At 40.8% G+C, this 23,302-nt stretch overlaps 1 protein-coding gene across 1 annotated transcript in view; it reads left to right on the top strand.

The window, feature by feature from the left end:
- adam19a (ADAM metallopeptidase domain 19a) overlaps positions 1-23,302 on the top strand; it is a 219,235-nt gene that overhangs the window by 17,890 nt on the left and 178,043 nt on the right. The window contains exon 2 of the mRNA XM_046064116.1: positions 8,773-8,852. Coding sequence (XP_045920072.1) covers positions 8,773-8,852 — 80 coding nt within the window. The remainder of the gene's footprint in view (positions 1-8,772; positions 8,853-23,302) is intronic.

Below are 23,302 nucleotides of genomic sequence, written 5' to 3' on the forward strand. Positions count from 1 at the left end.
TTGTATAGAAATAATGGCTTTTTTTTCTCAGAGCATTTCACTCTTGTGAAGTTGTTAGAAGTGTCCCAATTTTGTCATGGGTCACTGAGGTGTCTAATCCACTGTAGGTGGAGAAAATGAGTCATAACCCCCGCAGCAATTAAAGGTGTATTCCACAATGTAGTATCAAGAAAGACATGCTGTGACTGTCTTTGCAGCAGGGACGTCTCTGCTGTCCCTACACTTCATTTTATATATGCTATTGCGGCTGTTCTCCTGTGTTCTATTCTAATTACCTATCATCTCTTCTCTGTAAATCATTTTGTTATCTATAAGATGTTTTCTGCTGCTGCAATTACCCACTTTGCTCACGGGGTGTTTAAATAAATCTAATTTACATGAATTAACATTTTTCCACCATTGAACAAAAAACTCTGTATGCTTATGTCGTATACTCCAGTGTAGAGATGACAGAAATACCTTGTGCCTACTTAAGCAGACAAAAGACAAAAGACATTATCCCAAAGCATTCATAATTTAAAGTTATTTTGGTGTATTTATTTAGCGGTCATGTCATGTTTTCCACTGTCTTCCTAAAATTGTAAAAAGCCATTGAAAACAAATTAAAATAGCATACAGAAAAGAAATGCCTCATAATAAACAAAGACCACGCCGTGTCCTATTATCTCAATTACGGGCTTCCATTGAATTAGTATTATTTTTTATTTAGAATTTTATTTATGGCAGGGACATATTACATGATGCAGAAGAAGAATGTGTTGTGATCCAAAAGGATGTCTTAACTGAAATCTTCAACTGAATGCCTTTTCACGTGATTTACGCGCCTAGTAATTCATTTTCAATGAGAGGCAAGCATGTAGGAAGGGAGGCGCGGGCATTCTCACGGGTGGAGTGACAAGCGGACACGTTCGCTTGGGATAATGGTGTTTTCAGACAGGAAGTGAAACTCTGTCTGCATAGTCGCTTGGCCCCACGGGGTCGACTACGATCCGCATTTGAACAGACAGACAGACAAGCCCTCCGCGAGAATCAGGCTCTCGTCCTATGATTTGTGCTACGCATTTGGTGTCTGTTGTTATCCCCATTTGAATGATTATTGCGTCTCATCTTTCTAAACCAGGGTGACGCCAGTTTTGAACGACACATTGAACAAACTAGTACTCTTCAAGCATACCCTGGCCTTTAGTAATTTTCTGTTTGGTAAACACCCTCTTTTTTCCCTAGTTTTTAACGTTGGCTTTCTGTCAAAGCTTTGTCATCTCAAAGCCCAGGCTGAGATTATATATATATTATATCTGACTTTACAAAGACATGTAAAATTTGTGGCGTGCTTTACGTTTCTGAAAGTGAATATTTAGAATTAGTGATAGTGCATCACTTCCAAACTCAAAGGGAGAAATATGACGGAGCGCTGACCATGCTGTTTGTTGGACAGGTGATCACGAGGAAGTGTAGTGCAGAATCGTCAAGTAAGATGGAGGAGAGGTTGGTGTAGCTCATAGGCTCATAATGATGACTGAAAACCAACTTCTACCTCAGTTCACTTGTCGGTTTTAGAGCCGAATGGGTGTGAAATAGCAAAGACATTTCCTCTAATCAGTGACACTCTTTCTTTAATGAAGTCCAGTGTGGATTACATCATGTTGTACAATTTGTCAGAGCCCTCTAGTTTTGTCAATGTTTTGACTTTAACTGGTTTCTGAGCCTGCTCCACGATAAATGTGGATTTTAAATAAATAATAATAAAGTGGGCCGCTGCTCTTTAGGGAGCTGAGCTTCACCTCTTTACCCTCTTCCATCATGAGATTTTCAGTTTACGGAGCTACCAACTTGTAGAAGAGCTGAAAAACTCTCTGTATGGAGTATAACACCTTCTTAAACATAAATTGATTTCCAGGCGTTTCGGAAGACACGCTGAACTGCCTCTCTCAAACTTTGTCCAACTCATCCTTCTCGTTCTGCCTCACAGTGGCTGAAGAGGTCAGAATATAGTGAAGCTTTGAAGCTTCAGGGCGCTCTGTAGCCTCCGCATTTCCACACACGCATGTAAAACTATCCAGCAGTACTAACATAGCTGTAATGGGACACAAGATGGAGACGAAGTTGAGTAACAAGACATGAAAGGAAGCATTTAAAAGATCATTTACCATAGAGGGCTCTATCTCTGTCTGACTGTGAACGGATGCCCCGAGGTTGGCGCTTGAGCAGGCGGATAAGACGGTGTATCCAATGAACTCCCTGCTAAACCGGGGAATGAGGTTTAGGATCTTAGTTAGAGGAGCAGCCCATCTCAGCCTTTTCTTACTCTCTTCCATCCACCCTTCCATGCATCCATCCGCCCACCATTGCTCTACTCTTCCCCTGCAGATTCTTCCAGCACACATGTACCACCTGTGATTTTGATATTGAATAGCTTCACCAGAGACTCTGTGAAAGTGAAGCAAAGAACAGTAGTGATTTGTTGACGCCGAGGTTGGGTATCACATCTGCTTGCTGTTTATTAAGCGCCCCAAAGCCTGGTCGAGCCTGGTCGATCATTCAGGGGGAGCGGCATGATGGAGAGCCTCATCCCCTCCACCCTCTAATGCCTCTGCTGAAGCTATTAGCCAGCCTTAATGTTTTCTGCAGAGAGGATGCCATAATTACAAAGACTCCAGACCAATGTGTCATATGTTGACGGTGACAGTGAATGAATATTGAATACAGATGTTTACGTTTTCTAGGCCACAGCTTTACACAACCCAAAAGCTTGAAAAATGGAGCTGAAGACAAAGTGAGACGTGAAACGTTCTGAAGCATAGAAGGCTTGGAAAATATTTCAAAAGCTCTAAGCTCTTAGTTTGGACTGGAATTTACATTATAAGTAACAATACTGTTTCCTTTCACCACAGGTGAAGAGCAAAGTTGCTAGTTCATTGTATAGAACTAGCATAGACCGCTGGATCTGAACAAAGCTCCTTTATTTTATAGTCTCAGATCAATACCATTTATCTGCTATTCGAGTACTTTCAGTGAACACTGCAGTAACCATTATTTTCCATATAAACTCAAGTGGAATGAGTGGGCATCCTTGCTCTCTGAGCTATATCCAGAGGTGGGGTTGTGGGGGAGGACTGCATTGTGGGACGAGTGTGGAGCACCCCTGGAGCTCAAGTACATTTACAAATGTTTCCATTCACTTGTAATATATATCTGCATTTTTGCAGCAATGGTCAGAGCTGAGAACTCATTATGCGCAAAATTGAATAATGAATTCTAAAGTAGTGTATTATGCATTTTTAATTTAAATGTACTGTTATATACACACTAGTGTAATAACATGTGGTCTGCAAACACTTTAAACATATAAGGTGCTTTTTACCAGCAGTATTCCCTTTACACAGCAGCAATAAAATATTTCTTGTAAATCTCAACTTAAACATTAATGTAATCAAATCAAATATTAAACCAAAGCTATTTGCCACTGCCAGGGAATGACCTTGTTATTTATTAACAGGCTCCTTCTGAGCAACAGGTTAACGTATATAAATCTGTTTTCTTGTTTTTTTTTTCTGAACAGGTATCAGCAGAAACTTCTTTTATCAGGGAGCAGCAGAAACAGTCTGTGTTCTGTAGCAAGTGTCCCTGTCAGAGTGATGTGAAGTGGTCGAGCTCAAGGTGTATCGACAAGCGGGCGCATTCCCGTGAAACTGTCGCGGTTGTGCTCGTCTCACGCACACGCCGCCCTCTGCTGAAGTTGATTTGTCTTGAAGTTTTTGTACCCGACGCGCAACACAAATCATTGTCCTCATCCTCGCTGGTTGAGTTTTACTAACCAGCATGCTGTGTGTCGCTATCCACTTTGTTATGGCTTTGCTTTTGTTTATCTACTTCTCCCACAAGCTGCATCCAGTGTAGTCTGCCAAAGCCTCGCTCCGCTCCCTGTTTGGGTGGCTGATTTGCAGGCTGATCAACATCCCGCCCCTCCTGGTTTGACAGTATGTGTATTCAGAGCCTGTGAGCAACGGACTTTCAAAATAATAATAAAAGCTGCGTTAACATGAGATAAAATAATTGTTGGTGTTAATTAATTAATGCGTTAACGTGCCCAGCCCTAATATTTACCGTGGTTTCCTTAAAACGTATGGCACACTCAGTTCGGCTACAGCGCTGTGAGACGGGCTGGATGCTCAGGTTTCAGCCTGAAAGTGTAAAGGTCGTGTGTTCCTGTTTACAGTATGAACGCCACCACAACGTCTTGCTGCCATCCTTGATAAGCAGAGCGGTCCAGAGCGCTATTTACCAGCTACGTACTTTACTACGTTAACGTTGCTCTCTCTAGTGTTAGCATCGAGCTAAAACAAAGTGTGGAGATGAGTCTGGCTACACAGTTCCAGCTACAAGCCAAGGCTGATCATCTTCACAGTGGAGAAGCTGCAGCCAGAGAATAATTGGTCTTTCACAAGTGAGAAGTGATTTACGATTAATCAATTATGAAAAGAGCTGCAGATTAATTTTCTTTCAACTGATCAATTAAGTGACTAATGGTTTCAGCTATAGATTTGAAACTAGATTCATTTAGGAAATTAAGAGCTTAATATATTTGAGTATTTTACCAATGTGACTCTACATGCTGAAGTTTTGTTAACTATACAGGATATAATGATAGAGATTCCCTTCAAATTCAGGTCATTTCTGCAGCTAAAATAAATAATCACAAAGAGAGATTTTAAAAGGGTGGTCTGACACCATATTTTATACCAAAGGTGAACTATCATATTGGTTGCCCCCCCCCCCTTCCTCTTGTGGAGAAAAAAAAAGCACAGAAACAAATATCCACATCTAAATGTAGAAGAATTTTTACAGCATGAGCAGTTGGCAGGCGTTGGTTAATCTCTGTGACTAAGTCAACACCTTCTGTAGCTGCTTCAACGATAAAAGCCTTCCAGTTGTTTGCCAATGGAAAGATAATATTGTGAAGCAGTAAGAGGACTTGTTGAGTTTGCATTAACAGTAGCAGCCACTGTAGTAGCATCTGTAGCAGTGACACTACAAAGAACTTCATCACAGCTCTACACAGTAAAGGGGAGTCAGGCACCAGAGCGGCTTCTATCTGTAAAACCAAGAAAAGGAAAGATGAAGTAAAACACTAGTCCAAACATGGTATTTCTGCTTTACACTGAAATATGAAACTGTTCAAATCTGCTGAAAGCATAGTTGCAAAATCCCTGCATCTTTCTAGTTGCCTGCATGTCCACACACATCGATTCAGTCCCTTTACCCTCATGTCGACACAGCGTGGTTGAGGACAGCCACCAGCCCCTGCTCTGGGCTATTATCGTGGGCCAGTGTGGTTGCCTCCTGATGTGGGGATGCAGTGGAAATACAAATGAGCACAGCATGCCACACCATCGACAATGTGCACAATACCCTGCCAGAGAGGGGGAAAAAAGAGAGAAAGTAGGATCTACATCTAAGGCAACCACAGACATCCACTTCTTTCCATTCCATTCTGCTCAACTCATTATTTTGAATGCCCCTTTTTGTGAAATCCTGAAATGTCACAGAAATGTTTCCCCCACTATTCCTGTAGCAATTCCAGGCCAAGTGCTGCCGACATTTTATGGATTCTATTTAGTGTTATCAGCGATTAATGGTGACCTTTGCTTGGTGGGTAAAGCTTTTCTCTTCCTCAACCTGAAGAACTGGGGTTATCTGGACTTGATTTGAAACGTCAAATTCACTTAGGGTTGCTTTTCTGACACATACTGACTAAATTCTTTGTGGAGGTGTTATTTTAGCTATGCTGATTTCATAATACACAAAGCGTACTTGACAATGAGAGAGCTTAATGGATTACTGTACAAACGGACAGACTGACAAGTGCCTTTCAGGGCCCTGTGGGAATTCACTGCTTTTTAGGCGCTTATGTGACAAGAACATGGCAGAGGCCTGTGGTGACTAGTGAGGTGCCCTTGCTGGGCACTATTGTTAAAGCAGTGTGATGGACTTTCTCAGTGGGCTCTTAGCCCAGTTAGATGCTAGCTTAAAGGGTAAATGGCGAAGAGAGCATTCTTCCTCAGTAGGGAGCTCTGTTGTGTGTTCACATTTAGCACCATTGACTCTGGACTCTGGACATATTCTACCAATACTCTATTTCTGAGACAACATGCATAAAGCAGCATTTTGTAACACACAGCACAATATACAATATATGTATAGTGTGGCTTTCAAAACTCAAATATGTTCTTGTACGGACAGGCCTGTTTCAGATGGCTGTATCAATCTGTTTGTTAGCATTTTTTTATCACTTATTCCCCTTAACAATGTGTGTCAGCTTGGTTTGCATGTATAGAATTGGGGTTCTTCAGCGTTGATTTAATCTTAATCGTTTTTTAATCTGCTTATCAAATTTGACTCCTTTTGAATCTATAAAGGTATAATTGGAGCAAAACAGCAGTGTAATATGTAGTTGTAGAAAAAAGTCACACATGTGTATCAGTAAATTTGTGTCCTTGGGCAAGACACTTAACCGCCAATTTGCTCTTTGAGTGGTCGGAAAGGCGCTAAACCAAATTTATAGAATGTCTTTTTTTTTCTCCCACAATCACAATAGTTACACCTTCATCTGTGCATCCGCAGATGCACAAATTCTGTTCCACAAATCACAAATTGAGAAACTCATACTCATTTTTGCTACAGTTGCTGCACTGAATATGTGGCAAAACACACTCACACACCTGCATCAAAAAAGGTTTGATTTGCACATCGGCAAATCAATATGTGAATTCATGCAATGAGAGTTGCACACCTGTAGAATATTTCCTCAAATCATTTTTCTTGCACAAACACAAGTCAATAGCTGCAACAGCCGACAAGTTCTGCTCAACATATATCTCAGTGAAATGTGGAGCAAAATGATTCTCACCTGCAGAGCCAGGGACTGGTACTGTTCAGAGATCAGATAACTCTTTTTCCATCAAAGGGCTCCTGTCCATGTCTATCGTTTTTCAACCCAGTTCAAATGAAACCACGCCCACTTCTGTATGACCAAAGCCTGCACAGTATATGACAGCTACATCAGCTTGAAAAATAGCGGCATGAGGCACTGAATTTAATTGCCAATCTCTTCACAACATGGTGGTTTATGTTTGCAATTGACATTTTTGTGCTGCTTTATACTTTTCACCATTAAAGAGTGGGCTGTTACATTTTTTGACACCAGCTGTATTTTGATAATGTTTTGTTCGCTGTTTGGCCCCTACACTCATGAAATAATTCTGGTGCTGCACCCATATAATATCAACAATTAAAATTGTGTGTGTGTGTGTGTGTGTGTGTGTGTGTTTGATTTAAATGCTTGACAAACCGCAGACTGTGGTCTTTTAAGTCCATTATACTCCAGCCTTATATTGCGTCTTGTTCTGTCTTCCAAATTATATCAGCTAAATGTTCCCCAGAGTTGAAGTGAAAGTCTGTCTGTTCTGTTCTTTGCTATTCTGCTGATATTAAACAGTGATGTTCCAACGCTGTCTGTGATGGAATGGATAGCTGGCCTGGGCTGATGTGTGTGAAGTGTTTTTGTCAATTTGAAGTGAGCTCATGATTAATCTAGTCATCCTGTTGTGGTCCTTGCTTAGTGAAAATGGTAGGCATTATTCCATTGTACTGTGCATTGACTCAAATCAAGCTAATAAGAGAAATGCTGGAAAGAAGGTAGATTGTTGGTGATAGACCATTGTCATGCGTAAGCATGAGAAAATTGGGCTTGAGTTTACATGGTTTTCTGAGCTGAGAACAGCGACTCTCTCAACAGGGGTGTTATGTATAAAATATTGTACACACAAAGAACATGTAAAGCTTATGTGGAGGACTCAGTCGTGCATACTTTAGACTGCAGAACATGTTTTCCAATTGAGCAGACTCTGGTGTAAAAGGTAGAGATGAAATAAGAGGGGTAGAATTTCTGTCCTGCTCAGGGACACATTGGTGGATGTGTCACAGTGGGGGATTGAACCCGGATCTGCCTGTGTCTTATCCACTGGACCAACACCACCCCTTTGCTTATTCACATTGTTTCACAACCCACGCAGTCATCTGTCAGCATCAAACGTCAATGTGAAAACAATGACCGTGACAGTGTGAAATTACTGTTTATCAAGGGAATCTGGTGTCTTTAACGAGAGAGATATAGCGACTGTTTCTGGTTAAACAAAAAGGATCTTACTCTTTAAAAATGGTCTCTCTCTGTAGGGATCCTTTGTACCATATTGTCATACAATTTGAGCCTGTCAGCGACAAAAACAAGCACTTAAGTGGACATACTTTGATAGGGCGAATTTGCACTCAAGGATTCCGTTGCAGCCCTGTTTTTGTGCTGCGGAGGGCAGCACGCTCGCTCATTACTGGACCAATTAAAAAATATGTTGAAAAATACCAAAATTACCCTTTAATTACATATGTATTCAAGGTGTGGTGCCTCCACTATAAAATGCTGTGGGTTTCCTGGAGTTTATACCTGGGGATGTCAGGGGGAAACATCCAGACCTCTACCATGTAATGTCATGTTTACCAGTCTTTCTACATTTTAACTGTGCACTTTTGTTTTGCACAATTTTTTCTCAAAAAAACGTAGTGACACTGCACCGTTGACCCCATTGATTTCACTGTTCTTTCTAACCTCTTACCAGTAAGCGATTCACATCTTGCGTTGACCTGCCTTGCATGTAATGGTACAGTCTATGTACGCAGTCCGACATCCTATTAATCTCCCACCTGCTTTGTGTCCTCTAGGTCTGTGGGGCGGGAGGACAGTGACGGTGCAGTGGCTTTCTCAAGGCCGAACCAAGAGGGAGGCTGAGACCTCGACACAGGTCAGATATCTTTGTTTCCCTGACACTGATCCTGCCACATCAAAAGCAATTAAAAACTCAGAGTCCCCTGCCTTTGGTAATTAGTTTAACTGTTCTGTATCTTGTTGGTAACAAGAGTAAAAGTATAAAGTCCGCTTGTGGCCCCAGGACTCTGAAGTGCTGACAAGATTGAAGTGTTATACAAAGCCAGAGACAGTCACATGTGGTGGTTATTGATATAGAGGGTTTTTACTCCCCTCATTTTTAGCATGCAGACCGCCTTATCCTCCACAACCTCCTCACTGGTACACATGCAGTTGCAAGTGCACACATACACACACAAACACATATATGCACACACATACCGCTGTACTGTGCATACACATGCACACACAGGTGGGAGGACGTGCACATTAAAGACGTTGTGCCCTTTAGAAAAATGATGAGGAGGAAAGAAGTTCATCAAAAGAACAGACAGTTTTAACTTAGCACAGCATATTCCAGAAAGATTAACAGTAGGACAATAGAGGGCTTAGTTTGTAAAAAAAATGTCCTTAAAAGCCTCTGCAGCAACACCTTGGAAATGGTTGAGTTAGAATAGCATGGCGTCGTTGCTTCAGCAGAGAAGTGTAGTACAGTCTTGAGGGTGAGGAAGGGATCCTGACAGCTCAGACATTTAAGAGGATGCTGAATATGTATATGTGTTGTGGTGAAGGGATGAAGGGCAATGGAATGAGAAAATGTTTTAATGATGAATGCACTGACACATTAAAAAGAAAACATTAAAAATAGTTGGGGGGGAGAAAAAGACAAGCTTGATAGCCAGCAAACAGTTGTGAAAAATGCTGCCAAAGACAGTTTGGGGACAAAACAAAAAAGCAGCACTGATGGCAACAGAGCATATGCACACAAAACAGAAGAATGTAGAGAGGGCTTCTTTAAGAGGGGATAAACAGGGGCATGTTGAAAATTGGAGGGGGACCTATTCGTTCACCCATAATTCTAACGGGTTGCAAAAACACAAACCTGCCATTTTTAAACATTCCATGGACTGTGACTGAGCTTGCTGCCTGCAGCCTGTTCTCAAACAAAGCTTGTCTCCTTGTTGTAATTAAACAGCCCCATAACGAGAAAAAAGAACACAAAACATTCACTGTCCTCAGTTATGTTCTCCTTTAAATAAGTAAGCATGCCTTGTTTACTGTGTAACATTAGATATGATGTCACACTACTCATGTGGTTAAACTGGCTTTTACTATCCGGTAACAACTCCGCCTATATTTAAGAGTACTGTCTGTGGTGGAACCGCAGAAGGTTTAGGTACACATAGGTATGGGTTAGAGACAGGTTTTAAGGGTACTTTACTGAAATTGTAAACACAGCTAAACTGCTGTCCAGAAACCTCTCCATCTTTGGTTGGGCAACCTATGTCCAGGGTTTATGTCAGTGATATCTGTTATTGTTGACATGGAATCGGCTGGACTTGTCCAGCTAAGCATGGAAATATGGCTTAGTGCCTTGCTGTACAGATGCCCCTGCTTGGCCTGATAGTTGCTTTGGCAAGAGAGGACAAGTTTGGATGGGTTTGGAGTGAATGAGAAGAGAAAAGAGAATCAGAGCTTGAGGCATGACACCCTCAGACCAGCCATCGTCTTTTGAGGGCCTTGGTTTAACAAGAAGACAAGAAACAAAACACACTTCAGAAAGCAAGACCTGGCTTTCATTCTAAATAGAACAATGATATGGCTGACAATATTGCTTCTTAAAATTAGGGATGCACGATAATTATCGATCCAAAATAATATCTGCAGATATTGGGCATATTTTCATTATTGGAATCATATCAGAAAATGAAATTTTGGCCGACGATTTAGCCAATGAGAATCAAACAATACTGTAACTTGCGCCACTGCTGTTGTCGTGCTCTAGGCGTCATGTTGCTGCGTCTGGATCGAGCCACGCAGACGCAGGTGCCAGGAGCCAGGAGCCAAATAACTTTCAGTTTAGCTGGCTTGTACATTTGCCTAACTGCCAAGCTAACGTTAGCTTATATAAAACATAGAGAATGAGAGACTGTGGACAGAGCAGATTACAATGACGCTTTCTACATTGCTATGCTCGTTTAATGGGTGTATTGATAAAATGTCTTTTTACTGGCGATGTTTTTTTTGCACATACTTACAGTAACGAGCGCCGCTGTTGTGAACTTGAGTAGCTTGGAGCTAACGTTACCTTCACTTCACTGTCTCCGCCGTGGGAGACTATGGTGGGTATGTTCGAGGCTCAAGAGGGTCCTGTACTTTCTGTGAATATAATCCAATTAATCTTATTTTCATACTATTAGACACCTTATTTTAAAAACCGGACGTTGTCACGCGTATCCTTGCGCTAAATTCATCAAGTCCGACCCAATTTGATAAATAATGTTGTTTGTGGGTCTGGTATCGCGTAACATGAAGACATCACAGCCTCTCTTCAGGTAGGACTCTCATACTGTAACACTTGTCTTTGTAAAGAGAGACAATGGTCGCTAACCTGCCTGTCGGCTCGCTCTGGGCCGTTTCAGTTACGTTACCATAAATGCTTGAATACGTGTGCACTCCAAATGTAGGTGCGTCTAGCTTAATTGCCTTCTCAGAAACGAGTGACAGAAACAGAAAAAATAAAATGTGGCACTGGAATATAATCCTCTTCCAATTGAAATAATTAACTTTTTTTTCAGGGGTGAATGTCTATGTCTACATTTGTAAAATGATAATTTTTTTGTAGAACCAAATGTTATTTGTCTTGTTTAATATCTGTTTCTACAACAAATGTGTAATAAGGTACAAGTAATACAGGAGAGACTTAGTCTTCTCTTCATTGAAATAAAAAAAGATGTGTAAATATCAGTATGGGCATTGGCCAGTATGAGTTCTAACATGTCAGCATGTCGAATATCGGTCCAGAATCCAATATTGTGCATCCCTACATTCTAAGATAGTGATTATGTAATTAATAGTATTGAATAACAATTCATAGATTTATAGTTTAGTTTTATGTAAAACATAAGGTTGAGTATTGTTTGAAAATCTACGTTAATATGGACATATTTTGGTTGGGACCAAAGAAGCATAGTAGTTTGATACCAAGTACTAATCAAAGAAAGAATACTGTGGAACATTTTACGTCCCAACAATCCATCAGCGAAGTGAAAACTAATAAATACCCAGGTTTTAAAAAACTGCTGTGGCTTTTAAAGCAATACTTAGTCAATGAATCGTTAATGTGCAAAAAAGTTTTAGAAAAAAAGATTTTTCTTTGTTTTTTTCAGTTTAATTTGATTTCATAATTGCTGGCTTGACACAAGAAGGAAAGCGAAATGACTGGCTTTTAGGGTTGAAGCACAAACCTGATAGCATCTAAGTATGGCAGCACATTAGACCTTTGTCAGTCAAGCCTCATCTTCTAGTTGATGATGCACTGACAGGCTAGGGCCAGCTCCACAGACGGGCACCATGTAATTGACGGTGATCACTGGAGGCGTCTGACTGCCTCTTGTGCATCTTAATGCTTACGATAATGAGAAAATGGAGCCATGCTGAGAAACATTACCATGCAGAATGATTCAGACCCATGCATTAATCTGCATACCTGAGTCTTGCCACTAACCAGCATGCAAACGAGTGGGGATTGATGCTCAACTGGCAGGTGTCATCAGTAGAGGAAATTAAGAGGTTAGCATCAGAACAGGAAATAGAAAGTAATGAGAAAGCAAGGTTGAGGATGGTTGAAAAGATGGTTGGTGACACATTTCTTGTCCTTCACAAGACTTGTCTATTACATCTTGATAATGATCTTGACAACTGCACTACAGCATAGTGTCTCTTCTTCTGGTTGAATAATTGTCATCCCTCGATTGATGTCTTTTGCTATTTGCTTTGAAGAGGATCTGAATTTAAAACGTTATGCCTTCTTAAAGCATGCTGTAGTCCGTGCACTGTGGACGTAAAGAGAGGTAGTAGCATTTTTTCTTTCTCGTATTTCAAAGGTCACCAAGATTTCACCATTCCTGGGGCAGGGAGAGGTTAAAGGTTTGTGTGACAACCATATCTAAATCCAAAAGTGTTGAAACCTCTACTTCTACTGGAACTCTGCCCTTTGTTGTCCCAACACAATGCATTCTACAAACAGGATAACTTTGTCTCTCCTCAAGGGTATAAATGGTCAATTGTCAGTAGTTCACATGAAAAGTGACCAAAGTGTGAAGAATGGGGGGAAAAAAGAGAGCTTGAGAGAGAAGTTCAAACCCTGCACGCTTGCACACCTCTGCACACATGGCCAGTCGCTGTGTAAAGTGGACAGTGTGGAAGGATTATACGTTTCAGAAACTTGGATATGACTGGATGGACTCACACCCCGCCCCCAATTCTGACTTTGTCTGTGTCCGTTTCTGAAGTATATCCAGCCTGTAAGTGTAGCTGTTTAAGGATGTTTTGACAGATATGGCTACGTGGGGTTATGAACCCCACCCCTCCAGTTGGGGTTTACTCTTTTGCTAATTGCATGTCCAGAAAGAAAATCATCAAAAAGGTAAGACAGAGTCATTAAGTGGACATCTGTTAGGGTAGCATTCATGTTTTCATGCACAGAAGAAGCTGCTCAGTGTCAGAGGTTTCATCTGTAACCAGTTTGTTGTTGCTTTATACTCAAATGTATTGTCATATGTCCTTCAGTTATGTGTTGAGGTAGTTCAAAGTCTTTCTGCGGCCTCTGTCCTCCTCCGCCTCGTTTTTTTTTATCTCCCAGTCCTTTCAGAGCTCTGTGGCATCTTCCCACCTTCCCCATATCTACTTTCTGTCTCCCTAGTGATTAGATTATCTCTCACCTTGCGAGCGAGCTCGAGATGGCAATGACATTCACCCTGGCAAGATTGGGGAGAGCACACATGGATCAACGCCTGGTGCAGACGCTGTGTGGAGGGGGGATTGTCTACAGTAGCCTTCATGCATAGGAGCTTTTGCATTCACAGCACACAGTCACACTGATGATACCCACTAGGATTCACCTGAAATTATTTTAGAAAACTGCCAGTTGAAACCCAGCAAATTAAAATCTAAGAAAGAAACTGTCCTTTTGATCAATTGGCTTCATCAAATCAAAAGGCTTCTATTAGGCAACTGGGTCAGTATTGATCAGTTCATGGTTGCAATATGTCACCAATCAATTAGTATTATTTTTATTGTATTCCTCTGGCCTGTATGACACACTAACAAACAAAAGGTGTGCCAACCCTCAAACTCAGCCAACCAGAAAGTTTCTGGACTGCCTAACCAGGCTTTTCTGTGGATTGTTTCATAAAACAGAACTAGGCACTTACGGTAATATTGATTGATTTGCCTCATAGATCTCTTTCTTATTTTATTTTTTTATTTTTTTCTGGCTGGAATTTCTCCCCTTGAAACATTTGTAAGGGATGTTTGAAGTGTGAATTAACTTGGTTCGGGAGCAACCCAACCACACTTCTAATCACCTATATATAAACTTGGGGGAAAAAATTCAGAAATGTCAAACAGTCTACTCATTATGGATCCTGAACTACAGATCAACTTGCCTGATTCAGATGATCTAGATCTGTATGGTGATTTGTCTGAAATGGGCCATCCTCCAGCTCCTCTAGATCTCTCTGACCCCCAGTGGATACAAGGCCTCTTCTCCTCACCAAAGAGGAGTGATGCCTAAGGCACTAACTGCCGCATCCTGCACATCTGCTCCATCTGGGTAGGTGCTCATGCCAGGAGTACCTGTCTCCCCAATCCAACCACACCCACAGACTGACTAGCACAGCACCTTGGCACACTGTCCTTGCCACTGCCCTGCAGAACCATCCAGATAGACAGTTCGTTCACTTTCTCATCAATGTCTTCACACATGGTTTCTCATCCAAGTAAATCTGACCGTTTCCATGCCTGCCACAACCTCAAGTTCATGCTCACAGAACCTCCCAACACTGACACCCTAGAAGAAGTCAAGGAGAGATTTATGGTAGGCCCCTTCAACAATACTCCTTTTCCAGTTTTTCCACATCAAAAAAAGGTTAATAATGGACCTGTCTTCCCCACACGGCTGACACATTCCGAACATTCCCAGTCAAGATTTCTATATGGAACATGCAACGATAGACCACACCATCACTCGTATTCATCTGGCAGGACGTGGAACATGGCTTTTTAAAGCAGACACCACCAGTGCATTCAAAGTCTTGCCCATTCATCCAGATTTCTGACGTTCACTCACTCACTCACTCACACTCTCTCTCTCTCTCTCTGATGTATGATAATACATAACAATGTATATCAAACACCAAAACACTGTAGAGCAGATTATAAAACTATGAGGAACGATTTAAAACTCTGGCAAGTTATTGCACAGACCATTGTTTCAACCTCCATTGCAAAGATCACCAGGTAAACGGTAGAACTACATCATTCACATTACAGAGTAATCGAGCAGGAATGTGCGCTTGCTGGATGAGGTTCCATTGGGTTGCAGCAAAACTTGAGGGAGGTCAAGTTTGTGTTTTTTGCCCGAGACCTCTGTTTTAGCACCCCTGTTCCACCCACACAGTGGTCTCATTGAAATGAATCAGTTATTAATGATGGTCTTAACATGGCATGTCTTTGCTGTGAGGTATCTAACACAACAGGTATAACAAACATGTATCATCTATATATTTATACAAAGGCCACGTTGTTATTAATTGATTTAGAACTGAAATATCTCAGCAAAATACTTTCAAAAGCCTCTTTCTGTACAAATCTATTATTATGGTTTTATTAATATTGTGTTATCATGAATCTTCATAGGCATTATAATACTGCTCTATGAAATAAGCAGAAGTGAAACAGTGACCCCCAACCTTCCTTCCCTCTCCTTGAGCAAACAAAGAAACAGCCGTATCAGCTGTGCTATTGTGTAAACTAGTGTCACAGAGTCAAAGTTGTGTGGAGCTGAGGGGAGAGACGGAGGTCACAAATGTATTTAAGGTGCGCTGTAATTCTGTCCCACAGTTCCTGGTCACTGCTGCCTCAGGCACCGACCCAAGATGTTAGTGAGGTGAAAGCAGAGATGAGAGAAAGTGAGTTATGGGAGCTTTTGACACAGCGAAAAAACAAATGATTAGCTCATCAAAAGCTTAAAAACATTAAAACCTTTTAGAATAAAAGGTCTTTGGTTGATTAAAAATAGCACCATTTTTAATGGGATGAACGTCAAAGGTGATCTGTTTTTTGGTCTAAAGATATCTTCTGTTTTTTTCCCTCATGGTTCCAGCATCAAACCTGAATCAAGTCAAGTGTCAAGTCTGCATTCAGGCTAAAAAGATAACGGTGACAGATGAAGAATTAGAAATAAAAAAGTCCAAACATGCTCTAGTGAAAAAATCAGGCTAATATCAAAATGGAAACAGAACCAAACGGCATGTTAACTTGTTGTGAATGCTGTTCATCACATAGTCGTGGACCATTGCTGACAGGAAGGAGCTGCGCTAGTCTGTTCACTAACTTTCCTTTCTCTCTCTCTTGCTTTGTGTACATCTGGCATTTGTACACTCCTCTGCTTTCCTGCTTTGTATGTGTCTTGCGCAAAGTCAGCAATAAGCTACTCTTTGCATTCCTGTCAAGCCCACTTTCCCACTGCTGTGTGCTATGGTTTGTGTTTCAGCTCAGAACGATACATCTGAATTGATACTTAGTGCTGATGCCTTCTTGTGTGATGAAATGTAAGCATTTCCTCCACAATATATTCTTTCCTGGTGGTAAAGCCTCTGCGCAATCTCTTCGAAATCACATGGCACCAGGGCTTTGAGCCAGGATTTCACAAATACTATCTTGATCATGAGTTAATCCCCCCCACAACCACACCCCCATTCGCTCAATTATACTTTCTGCACAGTTTTAATTAAATGAAGGACTTCTTTTCATAATTGGTGGTTTCAGTCATCATCCTTCTCCTACTAAGTCATGGTCTAAAGAAAAATTGGATGAAAAAGTTTTTAACTGTAGAATGTAAACTCCCCCATGTTGTAACCCCCACCCCAACCCAACCCAAAATACACAGCAGCTGACCTCATTGTCCTTGAAAATAGCTACGGCGCTACATGGGACACAGGACAGGATTTAAATAGCTTTGTTTATATCAATTTGACTACTGGAATATCTTTTGTCAGTGTTTATTAGCCTCAAACAGCCAGTGGATGTGTTTCCTGTTAGACAGTACAGACATCTGCTGTCACAACATGCGCTGACGGTGTGAGACGGTGCGTACTTCGGCTCACAGATTGCAAATGTCAGCAGAAACACCAGCTGTTTCTCTTATTTTCCCACAGCAACACCTCCTTTTTGCTTTGTATCTTTTGGGTTGGTTCACCCAAATTAAACAAACATGTTCTCACTTACTGTTGGTGGTATTCAGCCATACAAGTAGTTTTGGTTTTATCAGTCCAGGTTTTTGTCTCCACCCCAATCCAATGCAGATGAATGAAATTTCTTCTGTGGTGATCACATTTCTGAAAATTGACATTTCAAATTCTGCAGCAGTGGTCCCTATGAAGCTACTGATACCAAGTCAGTTTTATGCCTCAAGCGGCTTTATTCTCTGTATAGCATACAACACCCTCTATCCTTCCTTGTTTTATATTACTGTAAAATGATTATATTTTGGAATTCTTACGACAAAAGAATTAATGAATAACCTGAAAAAATTATGGACAGATTAATCAACAACTAAAATAATTATTAGTTCTGACCCTACACCCCTTAATTTCACTTTGTGTTTTATCTGTACACACCTCATACTCAAACACATCCACTGTAAGTTCAGTGGACAAACCTGTCCATATACTGCAGCTCTGTGTGCTTTAGGTCTGCGTCTCTTTTTCATGGTTTGGTCTAGGCCACAAAAGCTACATTCAGACTGCAGGCCAATGTGACCCAAATCCAATGTTTTGCTCATATGTGACTCAGATCTGATCTTTTTATGACCGTGTGAACACGCCAAGTCACACGGAATCTGATCTTTTCCAGTTCAGATTTGGGCAACTTCCATATGTGGTCCAAATCTGATACAGATCGGATCTTTTTAAATGCGACCTCAGCCTGGACACTCTGAGAGACTGTTCTCTCAGTCCTGCTGCAGACAGAGTCGCGGTGAATGAAAAAGCTCCGCAAAAAGCCATTACTGCTCACAGATTTTCTTGCACCTGAAATCCACTGGATCGCGAGCTCTCTTCTGAGCTATGTGCATGCGACTTGTCCGTGCGGACACAGTGGGGGGAGAGAGAGAGAGAGAGTGTGAGGGAGTGAATGAGTTAGTGTAGTGTATTTTGTGGCAGATGCATTGTACAGCGCCAGAAACTGTAATGAAAAGAACAGAAAGTTGTGGGCACAATTCGGGAGAAATGTGACCTGTAAGAGGACAATGAAAAAACGGGAGTCTCCCATGGAAATTTGGAGCGTTAGCAAGTAGGAGCTAACCTCTGTGGCTCTGTTTAACTCTGCACGACAGCGTACTGCATGTGACGTCGTGTTATTCTTCTGAGCATGCGGGTCACTTTCACATTGAAGTCTGATATGGGCCACATTTAAACAATAATGTGAACTGTCAAATAAAAAAATCAGATCTGGGAAAAGAATCAGAATTGAGCATTAAGGCCTGCAGTGTGAACGTAGCCTCAGTTCCAGTGAAGTGAAATCTTAATGCCATAGTAGCCTATAAAATGATTCTTTAAACAACAGTGTTCATCCAACTTTGTATCAACAGTGTGTTTGACCCACTCCATAAAAAACAGGTTTTCCAGTTTGCTGTGGAAGAATCTTCACAGAGCCCTGACCTCAGTCCCATCCAACACCTTTAAGATGAACTAGAACTCAGGCCTTATCACCCAAAATCAGTGTTGGCCCTCACTAATGGTCTTGTGTCTGAATGGGAGCAAATCCCTGCAGCCAGGTTCTGGTGGAAAGCTTGAACCAGAAAAGCGGAGATGTTTGGGTTTCGATATACTTTTGTGTGTTATGTAATGTATTAACATTGGCTTTGGAGCTCCATGATGTGGCCATGATTCAGTGCACTTCTTTCCTGTCAAAAACCTGTCTTTGGACCCACCTTGGATTCAAACTAAAGTTACTAAACATTTTAAAAGATGAAATGCTGCACATCAACCAACCCCTGTGAGGGCAGGTGTGTGCGTATGTTCGCGGGGGAGTGTAAAGGTAGTTGAGGACAAAATCAAAGGCGTGAAAGTGTCAACTGTGAGCTTTCACCACTTTCCTCTCTTCCTCTCTCGCTTTGTATTCTCCAAGGTCAGGCGGCAGGGTCAGGAGTGTGAAAGCAGTAGGATGTGTGTGTCTACTTTGGGCGAAAATGTGTGTTTGCATCTTTTTTACTCACTTTACTGAATCCAGAGATTGTTCCAACCATGGCATTCTCAAAAGCAAACAAAATTGAAAACGTCATTTATGGACTCAAATCCGAGCTGTCAGTCTTAATTTGAAACGTCGCAGCACTATAATATAGGCTGTGTGGGGGTGGAAGAGCACTGGAAAATATTCAGGGGGAGGAATTACATTTCTGGAAAAAGAATGTCTGCAGCACTTCAAAGCACCAGTTTGTGATATACAAATGTAAATTCATTTACTGCTTATGTCAGGAAGAGTAGACTTTTGTTTGATTTTTCAGTGGCTTAACATTTTGAAGAACCTTTGACAACAATGGATGAGGAGGAATTTTAAGAAGCCGGCAGCAAGTCACAACCTCATCGAAACGATTCCTGCTTTTGGCTGAATAACACGGCAGATAATTGATTATTGTGTATCTATTCACGCTATATGAAAGTATCCAAAATTGCTTGAGGAAATGTCAAGATTTTATTACCATCCTATTATGAATACTTGTGCAGCTGCTGCTCTGCAGTAAAACATAAATTAGAGTAGAGGGTTTATTAATATTAATTCACTTGCAGTATCCACTTTAAAATGCATGCTGAAGGTGTGTTTCATGTTTTTCTTCATTACTGAGCCAGACGTCTTGACTTAAACTAAATTATTAGTCACAGTAATGACCTGGGGGAGTATGTGCGAAAGAGGGGATAAAGACATTGATTCTGTCAATTCAAATTCTCATAAGCAATTTCTAAATGAAAACTGTACCTTTCAAAGATGCATTAATCAATATTTTTAGATGAACAATCTGTCAGATGACTATGTGTAATGTGAAAGGTGTTGTTTATAGTGACAAAGTCTGAGAAAATGATCACCCAGCTCTGCAGTCCCCCCTCTTTCAGCTCATAGTTTTCCAGCTTTTAACTTTTCTTTTTGGCTCTCATTCATTTCCAGAAAGCTCTGATAAACCCACTGTATACTGCCTGCCCAGTACCAAACAGCAGGCAGTGTTATATTGGTGGGGCTTTGAAAGTGCAACCTGTTTTCGAACACAGTGCTGACTGATCTTGTACTAAGTGTTGTACATGTACTGTGTCAACCAGCAGATGATGCCAACCTTTGTTCACAACACACCATACAACTAAGTAGCAGCAGACACATTTTCAACTGCTGATCTACAGTTAGATAGTGCCAACCTTTCTGATATTAAAAAGAATATGTGCTGTGCTGTGGAAAAGATTTAGGCAGGTGACATGTTAATAGATTATATTTAGAAATTAGCAAAATGAAAAGTAAGTAAACAGAAGAAAAATCTAAATCAAATGAATATTTGATGTGACCACCCTTTGCCTTCAAAACAGCATCAAACTTTTGTACAGTACGGTGTATTTTATTTTTAGGGAACAATTACGGAGGTCTGGACCTCACAGCTGGCTGCGCCTGTGTTTGACAAATTAAAATGTCCACCATCAGAAAGATCTATTTAGGGGAAGAACAGACAAAGCAAGTAGTGTGCCCCGTACCAAAACAAATTCAGGCATGAGATCAAAACGAAAAGACATCACAGTGCTGCCTACAATGTTTGAGTGACAGCTGAAGCAAAAGCAGCTTGAAAGATGCAAACTACAAACAAAAGAAGATTCCACAGATTACCGCGTTAACTATTTATTACTGTCATGTTTCTTACTTTTTCTAAGTCTAATTAGAGAGCATTGATTGTCTCTGAAAATGCAGTAGTCTATAATACACATTCACTGTCCCCAAGTTTCTTAAAGTCTTAAATTTGTATTGTGCGGACATACTGCATTAAATAAATGGAATTGACCCCAGGTGCTTCCCTTGCAACACTGCTGGAGACACAGCTGAGCTGAAACTTTGTTTGTTTCCTGCCTGATTGACACCGAGATGTTTAGCAATGCTGGAACTGCTCATTCCCTGTGTACATCTGGTTCCTTCCCCATATGACTATTGTTGAGCAATAAATTGGCAAACCATCTCCACTAAACCACCATCTGGAGAGACACACGTGACACCAGTGACCAGATGCACAAATGACTCTACGATAATAAAAGTGACACTTTACTTTTCAACTCGAGTCTAAAGCTGTGCTAGCGGCCCTCACAGGCTGCAATTTTTATTCTATCCTACACAGGAACCAACAACATACTGACTCTTTTGTTAATCTTGGAGCCTTACCAGCAGCATGGCTAAAAATGCACAGTTCGGTCGTGAGGATGATGCTAGAGCTGTAAGGTAATAGTTAACAACTGATTGATTAATCAATACAGCTCTACTTGACACAACAACTTCATCACTTTTAAGCTGTGTATAAAAATGAAACTGACGACATGACATGCATTCATTCATGCAAGTTTGTTTCAAGTATACTGAAGTATCCTTTAGTTCAGTTTGTGGATGTTTGATGTGATTCCTTAATGGTGGAGTAGATGAAAAGTCTGGGGGGTTCCCCCAAAATCAGAAGAAATCATCGTCCGGAGACCGCAGATATCTCTGTGGAATGTCTGTCCCGTTGGGTGTCAACATGTCTCACTGTGGACCAGAAATATTGGAAAATATTCTGTGTATTCTGAACGTGATTACTACATTAACACATTCATATGATTTCTGGTTATTTTCCTGTGTGGGTTAAATGATAATGAACATGAAATGCTCACATGCTGGATCAATACCCTGTTCTGGGAAAATGAACACAGTCCTTGGTGTTTGGACTGAGTCATCCATCTGCACAGTGCTCATCAGTAAATCTGACAGCAGCAGATGCATTTCAGAAATGACTTTTATTTTTGCATAGTTTTCACTGTCCTCTAATACTAAACATTTGTCACCAGTTGTTTATTCAACCTGTTCTCTCGGACATTGCATATTTGTTGTTGCTAAGCGTTTCTAACTTGACCGCGGAGCCATAAACGTCTAAAAATGATGGTAAAAGGGTATCCAGGGCGTTGGGGGACGAGTCGGGAGTGAGAATGTGTTGGTTTATGAGATCAACTAACAGTGAGATCTTGTAGGCATACAAAAGTTTGAATTAATTCTTATCACCCTGGTCTGGTCACGAGTTCAGGAAGACAGAGCTGTTGTCTTGCAGGCTGCCTGTGCAGTATCTAAAAATCCTCCTCTAATGTTTCTTTAAAGAGTGAGATCATATCGTCTAAATCCCTTGTACTTGTTCACATCTTGCTGGAGGTTGGGTTTATGGGTCTGATTCTCAGAAGAGATGCTGTAAAAGACATCAGTGATTCTCAGAATTAGATCCAGAGGGATCCTGAGGGGGGACTCAAGCAATCTAGTGAATAGTTTCATTCAGCTCCAATTTGATTCTCTAGAAATGATCTCAGACAACATTTAAGATTGACTGTTGAGATTGACAGATGATCATAGTTACAATAGAATCCTTCCAGTCCTTCCTATAACCAATCTTATCAGTTGGTGGCTTGTGTCTGTGTGTATATGTTTGTGAGTAAGTGACATAAGAACATTTGAGAATGGCTCATTTATGGATCGTCCTGTCAGCATTAGCGCAAACTATTTTTTTCAATCTCCTGAATAAAGGTCCCGGTAGATTTACAGTATCATAATGAAAAGTGAACACCTTTATACTACCTTCTATCAACCTATACTTATATAACTTCATTACATTACATTGTGCAAAATATATAAAACAAAGAAATTCATATATCAGAGCTGATTAAAATATAATGCAAGTAGAGCTGCAGTGATTAGTCGATAAATCTGGTAAATCAATTGGCAACTAATCGAACTTGGTCTTACATTATAGTAAATTGAAGACTTTTTGAACTGTTGATCAGACAAAGACATTTAATGTCATCACTTTAAAAACAAATCCTACAAAAGGACAGAACAGAAATGATTTAAATAAATAGAGTTCTGGAATAATGTGTTTTTAAGAGAGATTTAAAAGCACCCTGATCTCATTCTGGCAGGTTGGTCTAGATTTGTGGTGCCCTAATTGCAAAGGCCCTCTGTTTTTTTTAGCCTTGACCCGGGAGCTTCCTACGAGGGCCCAGCTGAGGAACT

This window comes from Micropterus dolomieu, linkage group LG12 (genome assembly GCF_021292245.1).
Source record: "Micropterus dolomieu isolate WLL.071019.BEF.003 ecotype Adirondacks linkage group LG12, ASM2129224v1, whole genome shotgun sequence".
Classification (NCBI taxonomy): Eukaryota; Metazoa; Chordata; class Actinopteri; order Centrarchiformes; family Centrarchidae; genus Micropterus; species Micropterus dolomieu.